Source organism: Euprymna scolopes, chromosome 42, assembly GCF_053919585.1.
Source record: "Euprymna scolopes isolate OS-2025 chromosome 42, ASM5391958v1, whole genome shotgun sequence".
NCBI lineage: Eukaryota > Metazoa > Mollusca > Cephalopoda > Sepiida > Sepiolidae > Euprymna > Euprymna scolopes.
This window is the reverse complement of record NC_136523.1, coordinates 29,744,396-29,759,865: the sequence shown is the minus strand read 5'-3', so window position 1 is coordinate 29,759,865 and position 15,470 is coordinate 29,744,396. Positions and strand designations below refer to the sequence as shown.

The 15,470-nt window shown below is 34.7% G+C and overlaps 1 protein-coding gene across 1 annotated transcript in view; it reads left to right on the top strand.

The window, feature by feature from the left end:
- Positions 1-15,470, top strand: part of LOC145266977 (insulin-degrading enzyme-like) — a 110,078-nt gene that overhangs the window by 20,067 nt on the left and 74,541 nt on the right. Inside the window, exons 3-6 of the mRNA XM_080122817.1 lie at positions 245-321; positions 923-949; positions 5,831-5,934; positions 7,581-7,750. Of these exons, the coding sequence (XP_079978943.1) occupies positions 245-321; positions 923-949; positions 5,831-5,934; positions 7,581-7,750 (378 nt within the window). The remainder of the gene's footprint in view (positions 1-244; positions 322-922; positions 950-5,830; positions 5,935-7,580; positions 7,751-15,470) is intronic.

Below are 15,470 nucleotides of genomic sequence, written 5' to 3'. Positions count from 1 at the left end.
TAATTTTATTTTTGTTTTATGAAATGGAGAAAATCTATTTACAAAATTGAATTTCATTTTTTACATTCTAATATTTCAGTTATTTTATGGACATTGACCTCAGATGGAATTGAAAGAGTATTCCAATGGTATCTTTAGATTCTGTGAATATTAAACCTTTATCAAAACTTATGTAGATGTTCTGTTAACATATCGATTTCCATAACACACACGTATTGACTTGTATATTTTTATTTTTTTTCAGGTGACATGTGTGATCCTAAGGACTTGCCAGGTCTTGCACATTTTTGTGAACATATGTTGTTTCTTGGAACTAGCAAGGTAAAGTAGTACTTTTGAAGATTATTGTAACATTACCATCGAAAATACTTTGGATCCAAACAAATATGCCAACATTGTAACAGCTGTGTTGTTAACATGCCTTGTAGTAGTAACATTGTTTGTCTCTTTTTTGTAATAGCTGTTGCCATCTCTATAAAGTTGATGTTCTTTTATAATAGATTTGCAGTCTAGAATTTCTTATAATTATTAATATATTTTAATCTTGTTTAGCTATAATAAATTATCCATCTTAACAATACATATTGATGCTGGTTTGTTTTGAAATAGATATAATGTAGGTACACAGCCAACAACATTATTAATATCAATGTTTTTCTTATTGCCTCATTTCTATCAGATTTCAGATAAACTATTACAGTTATTTAAATTAAATGTTAATATTTTTATTTCTTAACATTATTTTTATCTAATAATTTCCTTGCAAAAACCTATTTAGAATGTTGCTGATTTGTTTTGAAATAAAACTAGCACACATGTAGATAATGATAGATTTGATTAGACACCAAATCTTTATCCAAAAATTTGTAAAAAAATATATTTTACCTCATTTTATGAGAAATTATTTTATTTTTTTATCCAGTATCCAGAAGAAAATGAATATACAAAGGTCAGTGTTTTTTTTTCTTTTTATTAAAAAAATATTTAGATTTTAAAAAAGACTCTTTGGTTCTTATTAGTTTATATCAACGAATAAAATACTAATGAATAATATTTTTATATTAAAAACAAAATAAACATGAACCAGTTTCCATATCATTCTCTTAATGGCTTGAAGGTGTCTAGATTTCCCTTGCAATTGGAACTGTAACATAGTGGATGGATCTTCAAAATGTAAATAAATATTGAGGTAACATCACTGAGTAGGTGCACCATTCCTTGTATGAGCCAATTGAGTGGTGGTGTGAGGGCTTAGATAAACAGCAGCAGCCCAAAACAAAATATTATCAAAAATAATTCAAAATACATGTGAACAAAGTTAGGTATATGGTGTTCTAACGACCTCTCCCCAAACAAAAAATGTCATTCCTTTTATTGAGGTTATTTGTATGGCAAAAAGACATTATTTTGCAATAATCAGACAATTCCAGGTTCTCTCCAGCATGCAGCTATTGCTTCTTTAAAGTGAGTGCATGCTAATCCTGGCTGCTTATCCCTCTGTCTGCACCATCACAACATTTATTTTTCACTAGAAATACAAACTGCATGAATTGAGATGAGAAGTAGCAACTCTCAAATAAGAGAAGTTAATTGTTAATGACACGGTTGCCCCTTCATTTGAATGAAAGTTCCTTTTATTCCAACTGGTCCAACACATGCCAGTATCTAAAACATATTAAACTGACAATGATAATGCTGTCACATCAAGTTCATCCCTATAAGAGACTACAGAAATATAATATTTTGCAATCTCTACTCATCATCATCATCATCTGCTTTTGGTATTTAAAGTGTCCCCAGATTCCATAGCAGGCAACATTTTATGCCTCCTCTTCATACAATCAAATCTATAGGGTTGATACCAGTCATTTTGCAAGCAACCAAATCACTTTGTATGTACTTAAGCCAGATTTTTGTTGGTTTTCCTTGTGCCTGGGCTGTCTTTCCATGTTATTGAGTTTATGGAGAAGACAAAATGCTGTACATGGCCAAACCACCTGAGTGCATAAGACATCTTACCAATACCAAGCTTCTGATAGAGCATGGCTGAAGAAAATCTGTCCTAGTTTGCTGTGACATATCCATCTGATAATGGTATAGTCATTACACTGGAGTCATTGCGAGTCAGCAATGATTGGGGCCCGTGTCTCATTGCTATGCAAGATGGTGGAGCAAATAAAAGTTAAAGAAACTTTGCCCCAAGTTTTGAAGGAAATGTGTCTGGATGTGAGAATTAGTAGCAGTTTTTTTAACCTTCCCGAAGCAACATAAGAGGAGCATTAATAGCACATTCACAACCACCACCAATACAGGGTGGAACGATAAAATTGTTGCCATAGAAAAGACATCATGATTTAATTTCTGTTTGATGAAAACCGGTTTTCTGCTTTTGTTGCAGACCATCTACTAGTTGGACAGTTGTATACAAATTCCAAGAGTGATAGGAGCCTTCTATCATGGCTGAAAGTGACACAATGTTCAACGAGTGAGTTCAGAGATGTGCCGCTGTACAACTACTGATCTCTACCGATCCAAGTTATAACAACAGCACCCTCAAAATGCATCGCTGGATTGCCACGAATAACAGGGATGTGCCCAGGGTGATGAAAAGAAAGTTTCCGGTCACCATTTTGGTCTGATTTCAAGTGAGGGTCACGTCATGCCACCTCACATCACAAAGTTGGCTTAAAAATCAACACCAAAGTGTACTTGGATGTGCTGAAGAGTATGGTGATCCTCTGGAGCAATCAGGTAGCTGCTAACAGACCCTGGTTGTGGTAGCAGGACTCAGCACCAACCCATAAGTCCAAAGAGACCCAAGCTTGGCTTCAGAAGGAGTGCTATGACTTTGTACCCTTCTTTTACTGGCTCCCTTCCCTTTTCCCCTGACTTGAACCTGCTAGACTACTTTGTTTGATCATATGTCGAGAATATTACCAACATGACCTACCACAACACCAAAACCAGCCTGATCGCCACCATCCACCAAGTATTTGCCATGCTCCAGCCGGTGCTTGTGGAAAAGGTATGCGCCCAGTTCCGGACCATATCGAAGCATTGATTGAAGCAGAAGGTGGCTACATTGAATAGATGTCAGTTCTATTACATAATCAAGCCACCTGAATTGATTTTTTTTCAATAAAAATTTTAAAATAAAGTTTTAGTGTTTCCTTTAAGGCAACACTTTTATCGTTCCATTCTGTATTTAACATGTTGCAGAAGTTAAAGAAGGTAGTTTTTTTTTTTTTTTTTTTACAAGGTGATCACCACTTATTAAGGCCCGGAAGCCACTCAGGGATAAGGGTTATTCCATGTACAGTACGTTAGTGTGGAGATTTGATAAAAATGTCTACTTAAGGGGGCGGTTCATCAGGAATTTGTTTACGTTGGACTTGAAGACATCCAGGTTGTAGTCAGGTGGGAAGCAGGCAGACAGAACAGAGTTCCACAGGCGTGCAGTTCTATGTTTTGATTTAGGCACAGATAAAGAGTGGGGAAAGTTTTTGACAGTGGATTCAGCTAGACGGGTGTTTTTCGTAAAAGATTGGCGAAGGGGGACTAGAAATTGGAGCTCAGACAAGTACCTGCCATGGAAATAACGATAAAACAAAGATAGGCTCGAAACGTCTCTTCTGTGGGAGAGACGTTGCAGGGAAGAGAAAAGGGCATCCCCCACTAAGCCACAAAGTCTATTTTGTACTCTGTCAAGGCAAGATAGGCTGTTTTTAGCAGCTCCTGCCCAGATATGGCAACAGTATTCCATCCTTGGGCGTACTTGGCTTTTATATAGATAGAGAATTGCATCAGTAGTGAGATATCTTCTGGAGCGGTAGAAGGATCCCACCATCTTTCCAGCGACCTTGGCAACAGACTTGATGTATGTGTTCCATTTCAGATCAGGAGTAAAAAACATGGTGCTTCTCCTAGACGAGAGCCATCCATTTCAATTGATACCAGATGGGGATCAGAGCATTGATGATGTATAGATAGGAGCTTGGTTTTAGATCCATTAAAGGTAACCAGCCACGTCTTCCCCCACTGAACCACGCGCTCGAGATCAGAGGAGAGAGAATCAGAGAGAACTTTGTCATTTACAGCCTTTGATGTGTTGCCGTAGATGGTCGTGTCATCAGCATAGATGTCAACGAATGATTTAAGCATGTGTTTAGGGAGATCATTGATGTAGATCAGGAAAAGAGTTGGGCGCAAGATGGACCCCAGCATTAATACTGCAGGCTTCTGATTTTTGTCCATGGACCACTACTCTTATGAGCCTATCAGAGAGAAATGATTTAATGATAGAGAAAGCATTTCCAGTTATACCGTAGCTGGAAATCTTACGAAGTAGGCCTTTATGCCATACCTTGTTGAAGGCCGTTGATTTGTCAAGAGATTCACTAATCCTATGAGATATAACCATTAGCTCATCTGCAGTAGATCTTACAGAACGGAAACCGTATTGCATGTCACTAAGAAGGTTATTTCTGCTGAAGTGGTTGACTATTTCTCTATTTAATATGGATTCCAGCAACTTACACACAGGAGACTTATTGGTCTGTACTGAGAGGGAGATGACTTATCACCTGAATTCTTAAATACAGGGCATACTGATGATGTTTTCCAGGGTGTTAGAAAGCACTTCTCCTTAAAGCAACGCTTAAACAGTTTCGTAAGTATGGGAACAAGTTCTGGTGGAAGCTTTTTTAACACTGTAATTGGGATACCGTCAGGGCCAGTTGCTTTACTGGAATCAAGGTTCTTGATTAGCTTGGCGACCTCATGCTCAGATATTTGTATGTTACCTAGCATGTTCTGTGTTATAGGAGAAAATATGGGGAGTTGATGGCCTTCATCGCATAGGGTAGAATTAGCTGCAAAGTTCTTGGCAAATAGTTTGGCCTTGTCAGATGTTTTAGCTACTAAAATTTTATTCCAAAGGCACACTTAGAATTAAATTTCTTGAATAAATGAGACTGTCACTCTATTTGGTTGCATAGGTATTGGAAACAGAATTTAATTTTACTGAATATAAAATAATTTTTTGAATAAAGTTAAATTTACTAGATCTTCAGTTATTTTAGAAGTTTTCATTTTATGGCTCATGGATTATTAAATAGTTATTCAAAGGACTACCAAAGTTGTGGGAATTTTGAAAATCAATTTTGAACTTTTTATGGTAACTAGCGGGGGGTACCCGGCGTCGCCCAGGTGTTCGTGGGTGGGAGGTGGGGGTAGATCAAAATAACCCTGTTTGGAAGAAAAAAAAATGTTGGCCGGATGTTTGGAGGTGTAAAAGAAAAAAAAAGTTTTAGTAGAAAGTGAGCTTGAACCCTGGACCTTTTGAGGTGGAAAGGAAATGGAATAAAAAAACTCTGCTACCTAACCATCTCAACCATGGGAATAGATGAATTGATAAGTGTGTTAAGTTGACGTTTATAAACCAAAATTATCAAGTGAGAGAACATTAAGTTGCGTGATGTTTGACCTAGTTTTGCGCTGGAAGCCAGTTTCTGTTTTCTCCACTACGCGGTGATCAAAAATATCTCGAAAATAGCTTGTAAAAGTTGGGTAAATTAAAGATAGCTGCAACCAGAGTTCCTTAGTCATACATATTATTATTTAGATAGCATATAAAAAGTTTTAAGAAAGAGCGAGCCAACCGAAAATCACGGCGAAAAAAGTCTTTTGTAGACATACACAAAAAGCGAACATACATCCATACACACACACATTTTCGCTTTTATATATATATATATAGATTATGAATCCTCACATTGTTTTCTTTGATGTTTCTTTAAGTGGCTAATTTGTTTGCGTTTTATCACTTCAGTTTGTTCACGAACATGGAGGATATTATAATGCTTTCACTTCCTTTGAAAACACGAACTATCATTTTGATGTTAGTCCTTCTGACCTTGAGGGTGCCCTTGACAGGTACGTACATGTGTAATATTACTTTGATCCAAACCAATTATCTGTATAGTAGTTTTTCAGGTGAAATATTAATGTGTAGGTGACATGCATATGCAATTCATTTCCTCTCCTCTTTCTCGTTTTAATCGTTGTTGGCAAAATTATTAAAAAATACCAGCATAAAATAAAGATTTTGGAGATTTATATTTAATAGGGAAAGGCAAAATATATTTATGGGATTTAATTTCATCATTATAATTTATTGCTAATTCACATTTTTCAGTTACATTTTTCATTCTACTCTATTTTATTTTTAAAAGTTTTTTATTCATCCCAAACGAGGAATATTGTCACTTAAAAATAATGAGCTAAGGCATCTTAATGTGGAAGGAGGGGGGGGGGCAACAAGATGTATGTTCATATTACATTTCAATTTTTGCATGTGCTTGTTGAATGTAAACTATATTCACATAAGTAGATTATTTTTTGTTTTTAATTTAAAAGAATTTTTTTTATAAAGGAGTTACCACTTATCAAGGTCTGGAGGCCATTCAAGGATAAGGGTTAATGAGTGTATGGAAGTCAATGGGAAAATATTGTAGTAATCGTTAGTAATGGAAATTTGATAAATTGGATTACTTAAGGGGACGCCTCAGCAAGAACTTGTTCATGTTGGACTTGAAGTTAGTTGGAAAACAGGAAAACGGAACACAGTTCCACAGGAGTGCAGTTTTAAGAAAGAAGTTTCGTTCATGGAATCTATGTTTAATAATAGATAGATAAAGAGTGGGGGAAATTTTTGATAGTGGTTTCAGATAGATGAGCGTTTTTCGTGAAGGTTAGGCAAGGGGGGGACCATAGATTCGAGCTAAGACGAGTACTTGCCATAAAAATAACAATAAAGTAGAGACAGGCTTGCAACGTCTCTTCTGTGGAAAAGAGGTTGCAGGGAAGAGAAAAGGGCATCCCCCACTAGGCTATGAAGTCTATTTTAAACTCTGTCAAGGCAGAATAAAGTGCGTTTAGCAGCTCCTGCCCAGATGTGGCAACAGTACTCCATCCTTGGACGTACTTGGCTCTTATACAGATAAAGAATTGCATCAGCAGTGAGAACCTGCTTTACATTATATTAGCCAAGTTTTTGTCAATACAATTGTAACCTTGGGAAAGCCCTCCCTCTCCCGAGATAAGTACAAGGTTGATTTCCATGCCAGATATGTCACTATATTTATTCCTATATTATACAACTGTTGAAAGGGCAACCACTCTTAGCACTACCTAATAATTAGGGCACCTGTACTACCAGTCGAAAATAGCAGCCAGACAAGCTGTCAAACATGTACCCTCAACCTGTTGCAACAAGAGTGGTCTAGAATAATAATGTGAATTTTAGTGATCAACAAGTGTTAATTTGCCTAGTTAAAGAGAAGGTGGTACATTTATTGACATCATCAGAGTAATAAGGCAGAGAACTTAATGCCTTTAGAATGTCTCTAAATGTACCTCTGTGCCTGGCTAATAGACAAAGGAGTACAAGCTAGGTCATAGGTAGACTCTACCTTTTTTTATTTGTATCATGTTTCATATTTTTTGTGCCTGTTGGTAAATCTTACATTGTGCTTTTTCATTTCACCCAATATATTTTTTTTCTCTACATTTTTCTGAAGATTTGCCCAATTTTTTATTGCTCCCCTATTCACTTCTTCCGCCACTGAGAGGGAAGTAAATGCTGTTAATTCTGAACATAGTAAGAATATTCATGATGACAGTTGGAGACTGCAACAATTGGAGCGTGCCATGTCTGATCCGAATCATGACTTCTGTAGATTTGGTACAGGTAAGCATAATCTAACATAATCTCTCTCTCATATATATAATCCTGTATAAAGTATTTTGATCGCAGAAATTCCTCTCTGGACCAAATTACCATAGGTTTGCAACAACAGATGCTGTATACAAATTTATTGTGACTATTAGCCACTACATTATGTAACTTTACAACTTCATTATAGACAGATTTAGGCCTTATAATAAAATCCTAAAATTTATCCTAGGACAGAAATCATCACTATCACCAATAACTATTAGAGGAAGTAGTTCCTATTTTTCTCTCGAATTCATAACTTTTCTCACCACCCCCACTCTACACTGTAAAATTACACCCAGTAGACTTGTATTGCCCAGTCACCCTTATTAACTGACTCATAAACTCCTAGAAATAACATTCACTTCCTATTCGCAGACTCACAAAATAATGATTTCTCCCTTCACCCATTCCACTCTTTCGCATTGGATGCCAGCTATAATTCTCTTATTCCAGATTATAAATCTTCAACAAAAATGAATGCTCACAGATTATGCACAACATGGCGTCTGCAAGACAAACGTTATGCCAAATTGTTGCATCATAACCAAAATTATGTTTAGATTGTTTATTTCTTGGCAGCTTGCGTATATTTCAACATTAACTACCAACACAAATTTACTGAATGGCTACTGTTTACTTTGCTTTTAGTTTATCATCAATGCTGTCTTTCTTTGTAAAAACTTCACGAAAAGGGGGGGTGAGTTTCGCTACCTGCTATAACAAAACACACACAAATGTATTGTTCTTGTCTTTTTTGCAGTAATGATTAAGTGTGTTTCCTTATATACTTTGAAAGTAACAATCATTGACCACTACCAAGGAAGAACATGAAAGAACAACATTTTTATGTTATTCACTTTAGAGACGGGGGGGGGGGTAATTTCCCCACCATTTGCCCAGCGTTCCTTTTTGGATCGGAGGGGAGTTGTTAATGCTTGCATAGTTATGTTTACAGGAACCTGTTAACTTTTTTTTTTTTTTTTTTGCATTAGACCCAACTCCAAGTTTATAAGTTTTCCAGTATACTCATTAAGACAAGATCATTTGTATTTGGTACAGACTGGTAGTTTTAAAGATATAAATACCTGGTTGGAGGGTCTATTCCAAAAACTGTTCTTAACCTGGGCAGGTTGGGGGGGGGCACCAACAACAACCGTACTTTACTTTTTTACGCAGGGGTGGGGGAAGGTAGGCAGCCTAGGTGGATATAGGTGTAAAAAAGAAATAAAATACAAGATAGTAGGAAAGCAGGACCTGTAACGCGAAGGAGGAAAAGGTGCCAAAAAAAAAAAGTAACCATTGAGCAATCACATCCACGGGAATAGAAATAAGGTTACTTATCTAATGGCATTTGCTGATTTTTAGATGACTCAAGCGATAGAGAGAAGGAGTCGGTAATTTATGACGGACGAAATTCGTCATGTTTTCAATAAAGAAAATAAGAAAAACATAATCGGCCATTTTATAAGTCTGGTAGTCCCCCCCCCCCAAATATACCTCATTAATTTGGCTTGTTATTAATGAATGAAATTATTTAAAAAAGAAAGCAGCAAAGATTTAAAAAAAATTTTTTTTTTTTGATGTAACAAGATTGATGACAGTAGTAATACAAAAAGCGATAGAGAATATATGACAAACTAATTGCAAAGTAAACTGTAGCCATTCAGTAAGTTTTTATTGTTGGTTTTGTTTAAATATATGCAAGTGGCCAAGAAGTAAACAATCTACACGTGATATTGGTGTCATGTGTGTATATGGTGTAACAATTTGACCTAACGCGTGGCTTGCAGACGCCATGTGTCTAATACATGAGTGTTCGTTTTTGTTGAAGGTTCAAAATCTGGGATAAGAGAATTACAGCTCGCATCCAATGAGAAAGGGAAAGGATGGGATTTGCATAGGGAGAAATCATTATTTTCTGAATCTGCAAATCGGAAGTGAATTTTAAAAAGTTTATGAGTCAGTTTATAAAGGTGACGGGGCAATACAAATCTACTGCGTGTAATTTTACGCTGTGTAGAGTGGGGACGGTGAGAGCAGTTATGAATTAGAGAGAAAAATAGGAACTACTTCCTCTAATGGTATTGGCAATAGTAATGATTTCTGTCCCAGGATGGATTGTAAGATTTTATTATAAGGCATAAATATGTCTATAATCAAGTTGTAAAGTTACATAATGTAATGGATACTAGTCTAGACATAATACATTTGTATGTGGCATCTATTATTGCAAACCTACGGTAATTTGGTCCAGAGAGGAATTTCTGCAATCAAAATATTATATACAGAATAATCCCACTTTTGCAGCAGACTTGACAATATTTTCTATGTATTTATTCCAGTTGATGTTGTTTGTGAATGTTAAGCCAAAGAATTTGTTGGATTCTTGGCGAGGTACTCAGTGGTTAGGCTTTTTTATAATTGTTAAAGTAAAGAAGCTTTGTCTGAATAGCATTAAATGTATCAAATCAAACCCAAACTTTCTTGTAGGCTTGTTTCAAGTTCTGTTGGAGTTACTGCATCACTTTTATTTATGCTCTTTAGCAAGGTATGAATCCATGTATTCTCTCTCTAGCTACGGATTAAATAGTAATAGCATTACAAGCGTATGCTGTATTTTCGTGGACATCGGCAATATTGCATACCTAATGTGCTTCAACAAGTCATATCGTTTTTATTTCTTGGTCAATTTTTTAAAAGAATTACATTGATGGAAAGAGAATAAAATAAGCATTCCAATGATGTTAATTTATTTTTCTTTTAGTCGTTCAATGTTTTTATGCTCCAAGTTAAAAATGAAAAAAACGGTAAAAAATGACAACAAAAAGGGAAACCCTTTTTTTTCAATGTTTTCATTTTATACGTTATGTTTGGACACATACACGGGGTTGAATTTGATTGGATATGGCCGAAATTTTACAGGCTATATAAACAAAGAAGTCCATCTCTACTGGTATTTGATTTTTATTTTTATGACCACAGGAAGCAAAGTTATGACCGAGCAAAGTTGACGAAATCCATTTTCATATAAATAATAGTTTCAGAATTATTTTTATGTATAATATGTAAATATTTGATAATTATTAATTGTGCGGAATTTTCTTTAAAATGTTATCTTTTATAGAAATCAAACCCGCTTACAGAAAACAGTCACTAAGTATGTCATACGCTGATCTGACTAAAGTTATTCTCTTAAAAATAGAAAACTGCCTTAGTCATTTTTTCTTCTGAATTCGTCAATTTAAAAAAATCATTTTCAAGTTTTTCAAATTTGATTTCCAAACAATGCTATTTTGTTGTTTTTAACGCTTTTAGTACACTTGCACTAAAAGCGTTAAAAAACAAAAAAATGTACTAAATACATGTGTTTAACTTCTTATTTGTACTTAAGGTAGAATTGTTTTAGTGGTCAAAAACAACAAAATCAAATACATCTATATATATATATATATATATATATATATATATATATATATATATATATATATATATATATATAAAAGGCAAAATGTGTGTGACCATTTCGTGTATGTCTCGCAAAGGCTTTTCTCGCACATGATCCGGGGGGGGGGGGGTTACGATCGCTTAGAAGTGTTTATATAGGCCGTAGATAATAATATCTAGGATTTGGGAAAGTGTTTCGTGTCTAGATTTATTTACGACTTTTACAAAAATTATTGCTATTTTGGCTTCTCATGTGTTGATTCGGCTTTTTTGTATAAAAAGTGAAACTAATTCAAAAGCTAACAAGTCGTTCTCAGCATCACGCCGGGAAACATCCAGAAGCAATCGGCTTTGATCAATGTGGGGCAAAACGCCTCTCATATCAGACAATTGCTATTCAATCTGGACAATGGGGAGCTGGTTTCCCCCTCCCCAACATCTTGGGGGGAAAAAAACAGTCAAAGTTGGGTAAACAAACCCAAGTTAACTGCGTGACTTCTATTTGACCTCAATAATTAGGTCAAATAGAAGCAGCAGAGTTAACTTTTCTTGCTACCACCTGTCAATAGTTAAATAAGGGAAACACGTATGAATTCATTTGTATGTCTCTGTGGCCCAGTGGTTAACATCGTACGTCTTTTTTTCACACTTTAATTTGCAACTTTGCCTCAAGGGTTCGGGTTCGATCCTCATACTCACCTACCAAAACTTTTTTTTTTTATTTTAACCCCCAACCACCCCCGGAGTTTGGATTTACCCAAAACCACACACATCTCAAAACACCCAGGCATTATTAGTAACAAATAAAAGGTACTTGTGCACTTATGCTACCATGCTGAAATAACTACGTTATTATTTAGAAACCCATTTTTAACATGGGGAAGGAAGGTTATTTTTTTGTTAACTATTCTGTACTCTCACCTAACAAGTAAATAAAAAAGATATTGTGAAACTTGAATTTATTTTTAACTCCTTGTCAAGACCATTTTTTCGAGTCTGTAAAACAAACCCGTTTTTTTTTTTTTTTTAACTGAGGATGTCTAAATAATAATAATAATAATTAGGCGGTTCGATAAAGAATTTCATTGTAATGCATTTTTTAAATTTTTACCTTGTTTCCACCTTAACATTTTTCTTTAAAATGACTACCTTTTAAAGATTTTCGAGTATGCTGAAAACGAATATCGCATTTAAATTTTCCGCAAATAGTAGCTTTCCGGATATTAAGCAATGTCATTTCTTACGTTATTGCTGGTGGCCATCTTGGTATGCGCGTTTGTGCATAGTTTCTCTGAGTTGCGTTTGTGCGCTTGCGCGTACCAAGATGGCCACCAGCGATAACATAAGAAATGAAATTGCTTAATATCTGGAAAACTACTTATTTGCAGAAAATTTAAATGCAATATTCGTTTTCAGTATACCCTAAAACCTATAGAAGTAATCATTTTGAATGTTAAGGTGGAAGCAAGGTAAAAAATTACCATTTTATTTCTTTGTTTACAGAACAGAATAGAAATGACAAAAATTACCATCAACTGGTGAATATATAGTTGTTGCTTATCAGGATTTCTGGTATCCTGGTACTGTGAAAGTTATATCAAGAATTCATGTAGAGTATGATTTATGGTTGCATCTCAGAAAATAGGAATATATTTTGGGCCAGATAGAGAAAATTTACAAAATTGAAAATTGGACTGGTCCCAAAATGCATAAGTTCTGGTCGACTATGGGAATTTCCATCTTTTACAGAAATCCAAAATCTATATGAAAAATTTTCTTTGATTTATTTCTGAGATTAATTCATATCTACTCAATTTTTTTTTCTTTGAGGAGAGTAGTAAATACCGGCCATGAATGCTCTTTAGGCATTCAATGGCTACACCCAAGATTAAGCTTTGGTGAAGAGGCCAGAAAATGCCTATTCTATGATACCATGCGCCAGTTTAAAAAAATTGAAATTTGTACATCTGAATTTATAATTCATGACTTATGGTAAAGAGATGCATCAGATTTGATTGCATAACAGAAAGAGCACACAATTTTACATAAGAGTACCAAGTTTTATGAGAATAGCTTGAAAAATAAATAAATGGTGGCAAAATTACCAAATTTCTTGAAATGTTGAGGTCCGTAATTTAGCCCACTTTTTCTAAAGAAAAATGTCCTTGGAAAAACCTAAATTTTGGCACTTTAAATTCTCATAAATTTTGAACTACTGATGGTATTTGCATAATTCAAACGGTTTTAAGCATCTTTTACGTAATTCTTTTCATGCAAGTTGATAAAATAACAGGTTGAGTAGATTCTCAAACCTCATACAATTAAGCAAAGGAAAATACTGTAAAAACACTAGTCTTCTCTGCTTATCAGGATGTATGTTCTCTGTTTTTTAAAGTGGCATCTTTTTTAAGTCCAGAAAAGGGGGATTTCTGCTTAAATCGCTAGAACCTTTGTTATTTTTATTTATTCTTTTAAATTTTCTTATTAGTTTGTGCTAGCTGGGGATAGGGCATCCTATCAGACACCAAACATTCACCTGCTATCTCATATATTCCAATTGAGAGGTCTTTTAAATTCTGATCATCCCTTTAAGTGCAATTGTTTAAATCTCTCTTGCACTTGGTTTACCAGGTATATTTGCCAGGTAGGTTTTGAAATTCTTTTTTATGAGTCCAGTTGATCCTATAATAACTGGAATGATTACTGTTGGATAATGATTACATTAACTGATATTAATCTGGACACGGTCAAAGTGACACTAAGTTTGGGAAATAAATTGATTCTCATGAAAGATGGCAGATGTTATGTAAGATCAGAATAGAATAAAAGCAGATCGATGCCAGCTGACACGACATAGCATCAGATATTGAGATCAACAGAGGAAACAGGTTTGAGACAGTATGCTTATGGGACATACACGAGGCAGATACCATTTGAAATCCCAAAGTGTGAAATAACCTCACCCAAATTTCTGCTCATTTTATCTACTTATTTATCTGAATAAGATATTTAATTAATTACTTAAAACAATACAAGTCTCTCTCTCTCTCATCTGTTGGCTATTTTTCTCTCCAATAAACTTAATAGTAAACTCCTAACAAATGTCTTGTTGTACACACAAAAAAGTTGTATTCGATGAGCTCACCTGATGACAGATTAAAAATGGCTGCATATAAATGTTTTAATGAAAGCATTACACCTCCCATGGATGTGTTCTCTACTTTTGATTGAAATCTATTATTTTTTTGTTTTTTGTAATACCAAAAAAAGATGATTTTTTTTTTTTTAATTATAACAGTTCTCTTTGAAAACTAAAAATGTTAATTTTGCTGTACAGGCTGACAATTCAAGTAATTCATGAAGCGAGTAGGGGAGATAGATGATTTCATTTTAATCAAAGAATAACTTCCTTGACCCCACATTCTCTTAATTTTGACTTTCTTAGTTGAAACTGCTTGGATTTGTTTAGAATAAAAAAAATAGGTTTTTGTGCTGCCTTCTCTCCACACACACACACACACACGATGTTGTGGCCCAGATTGGGAAATTCATCTTGATTTCAGCATTTTTGCTGTTGGCTACTCTCATCCCTGGCTTATCCTGATGTTGTTTCCAGTTATCCTGGACTTTTTCCCACTAAATTCAAGCAATGCTTGTTCAGGAGAGATGTAGATAAAATTGCACAACCTTTACCAATCCATAGACTGAAAAGAGACTAAAATAAAATTTTCTTGAATTCATATGAAAAAAAATGGATACACAATTAGGTTAGGCTTCGTACAGACTTGAAAACTTTTTGAATTTTGATTTTTGCCCTTTTCTATTATTACCGTGAAAAATCCTTGAAAATATTGAAAATGTCTTGAAAAGGCCTTGAAAATCTTATTCTTTATATCCAGTAAAAATTTGTGTCAAAATATTAAAAAATAAAATCAAAATAAATACTATAAAATTATTTCTTAAGTATTAATAAAAACAGTACCATTAAACTATTTTTTAAATATTGAAAATAAAATCGAAATAATTTGGACAGAATTTCAAGCGGAACCCTTCATTTACTTCATGGGGATAGCATGCTCTCGTTCTGTCAGCCATAACTGGATAGAAGTCCTAAGTATTTCGCAATTGTATTTTTCTGTCGCCTCCAGGAGAATATCACTTTTACAATTGATTTTTTCCAAGTACTCTAACCACTGTGCCATGTGTCCTTGCGAATAATTCTGGTACGAATTTTGGAAGCCTTAAA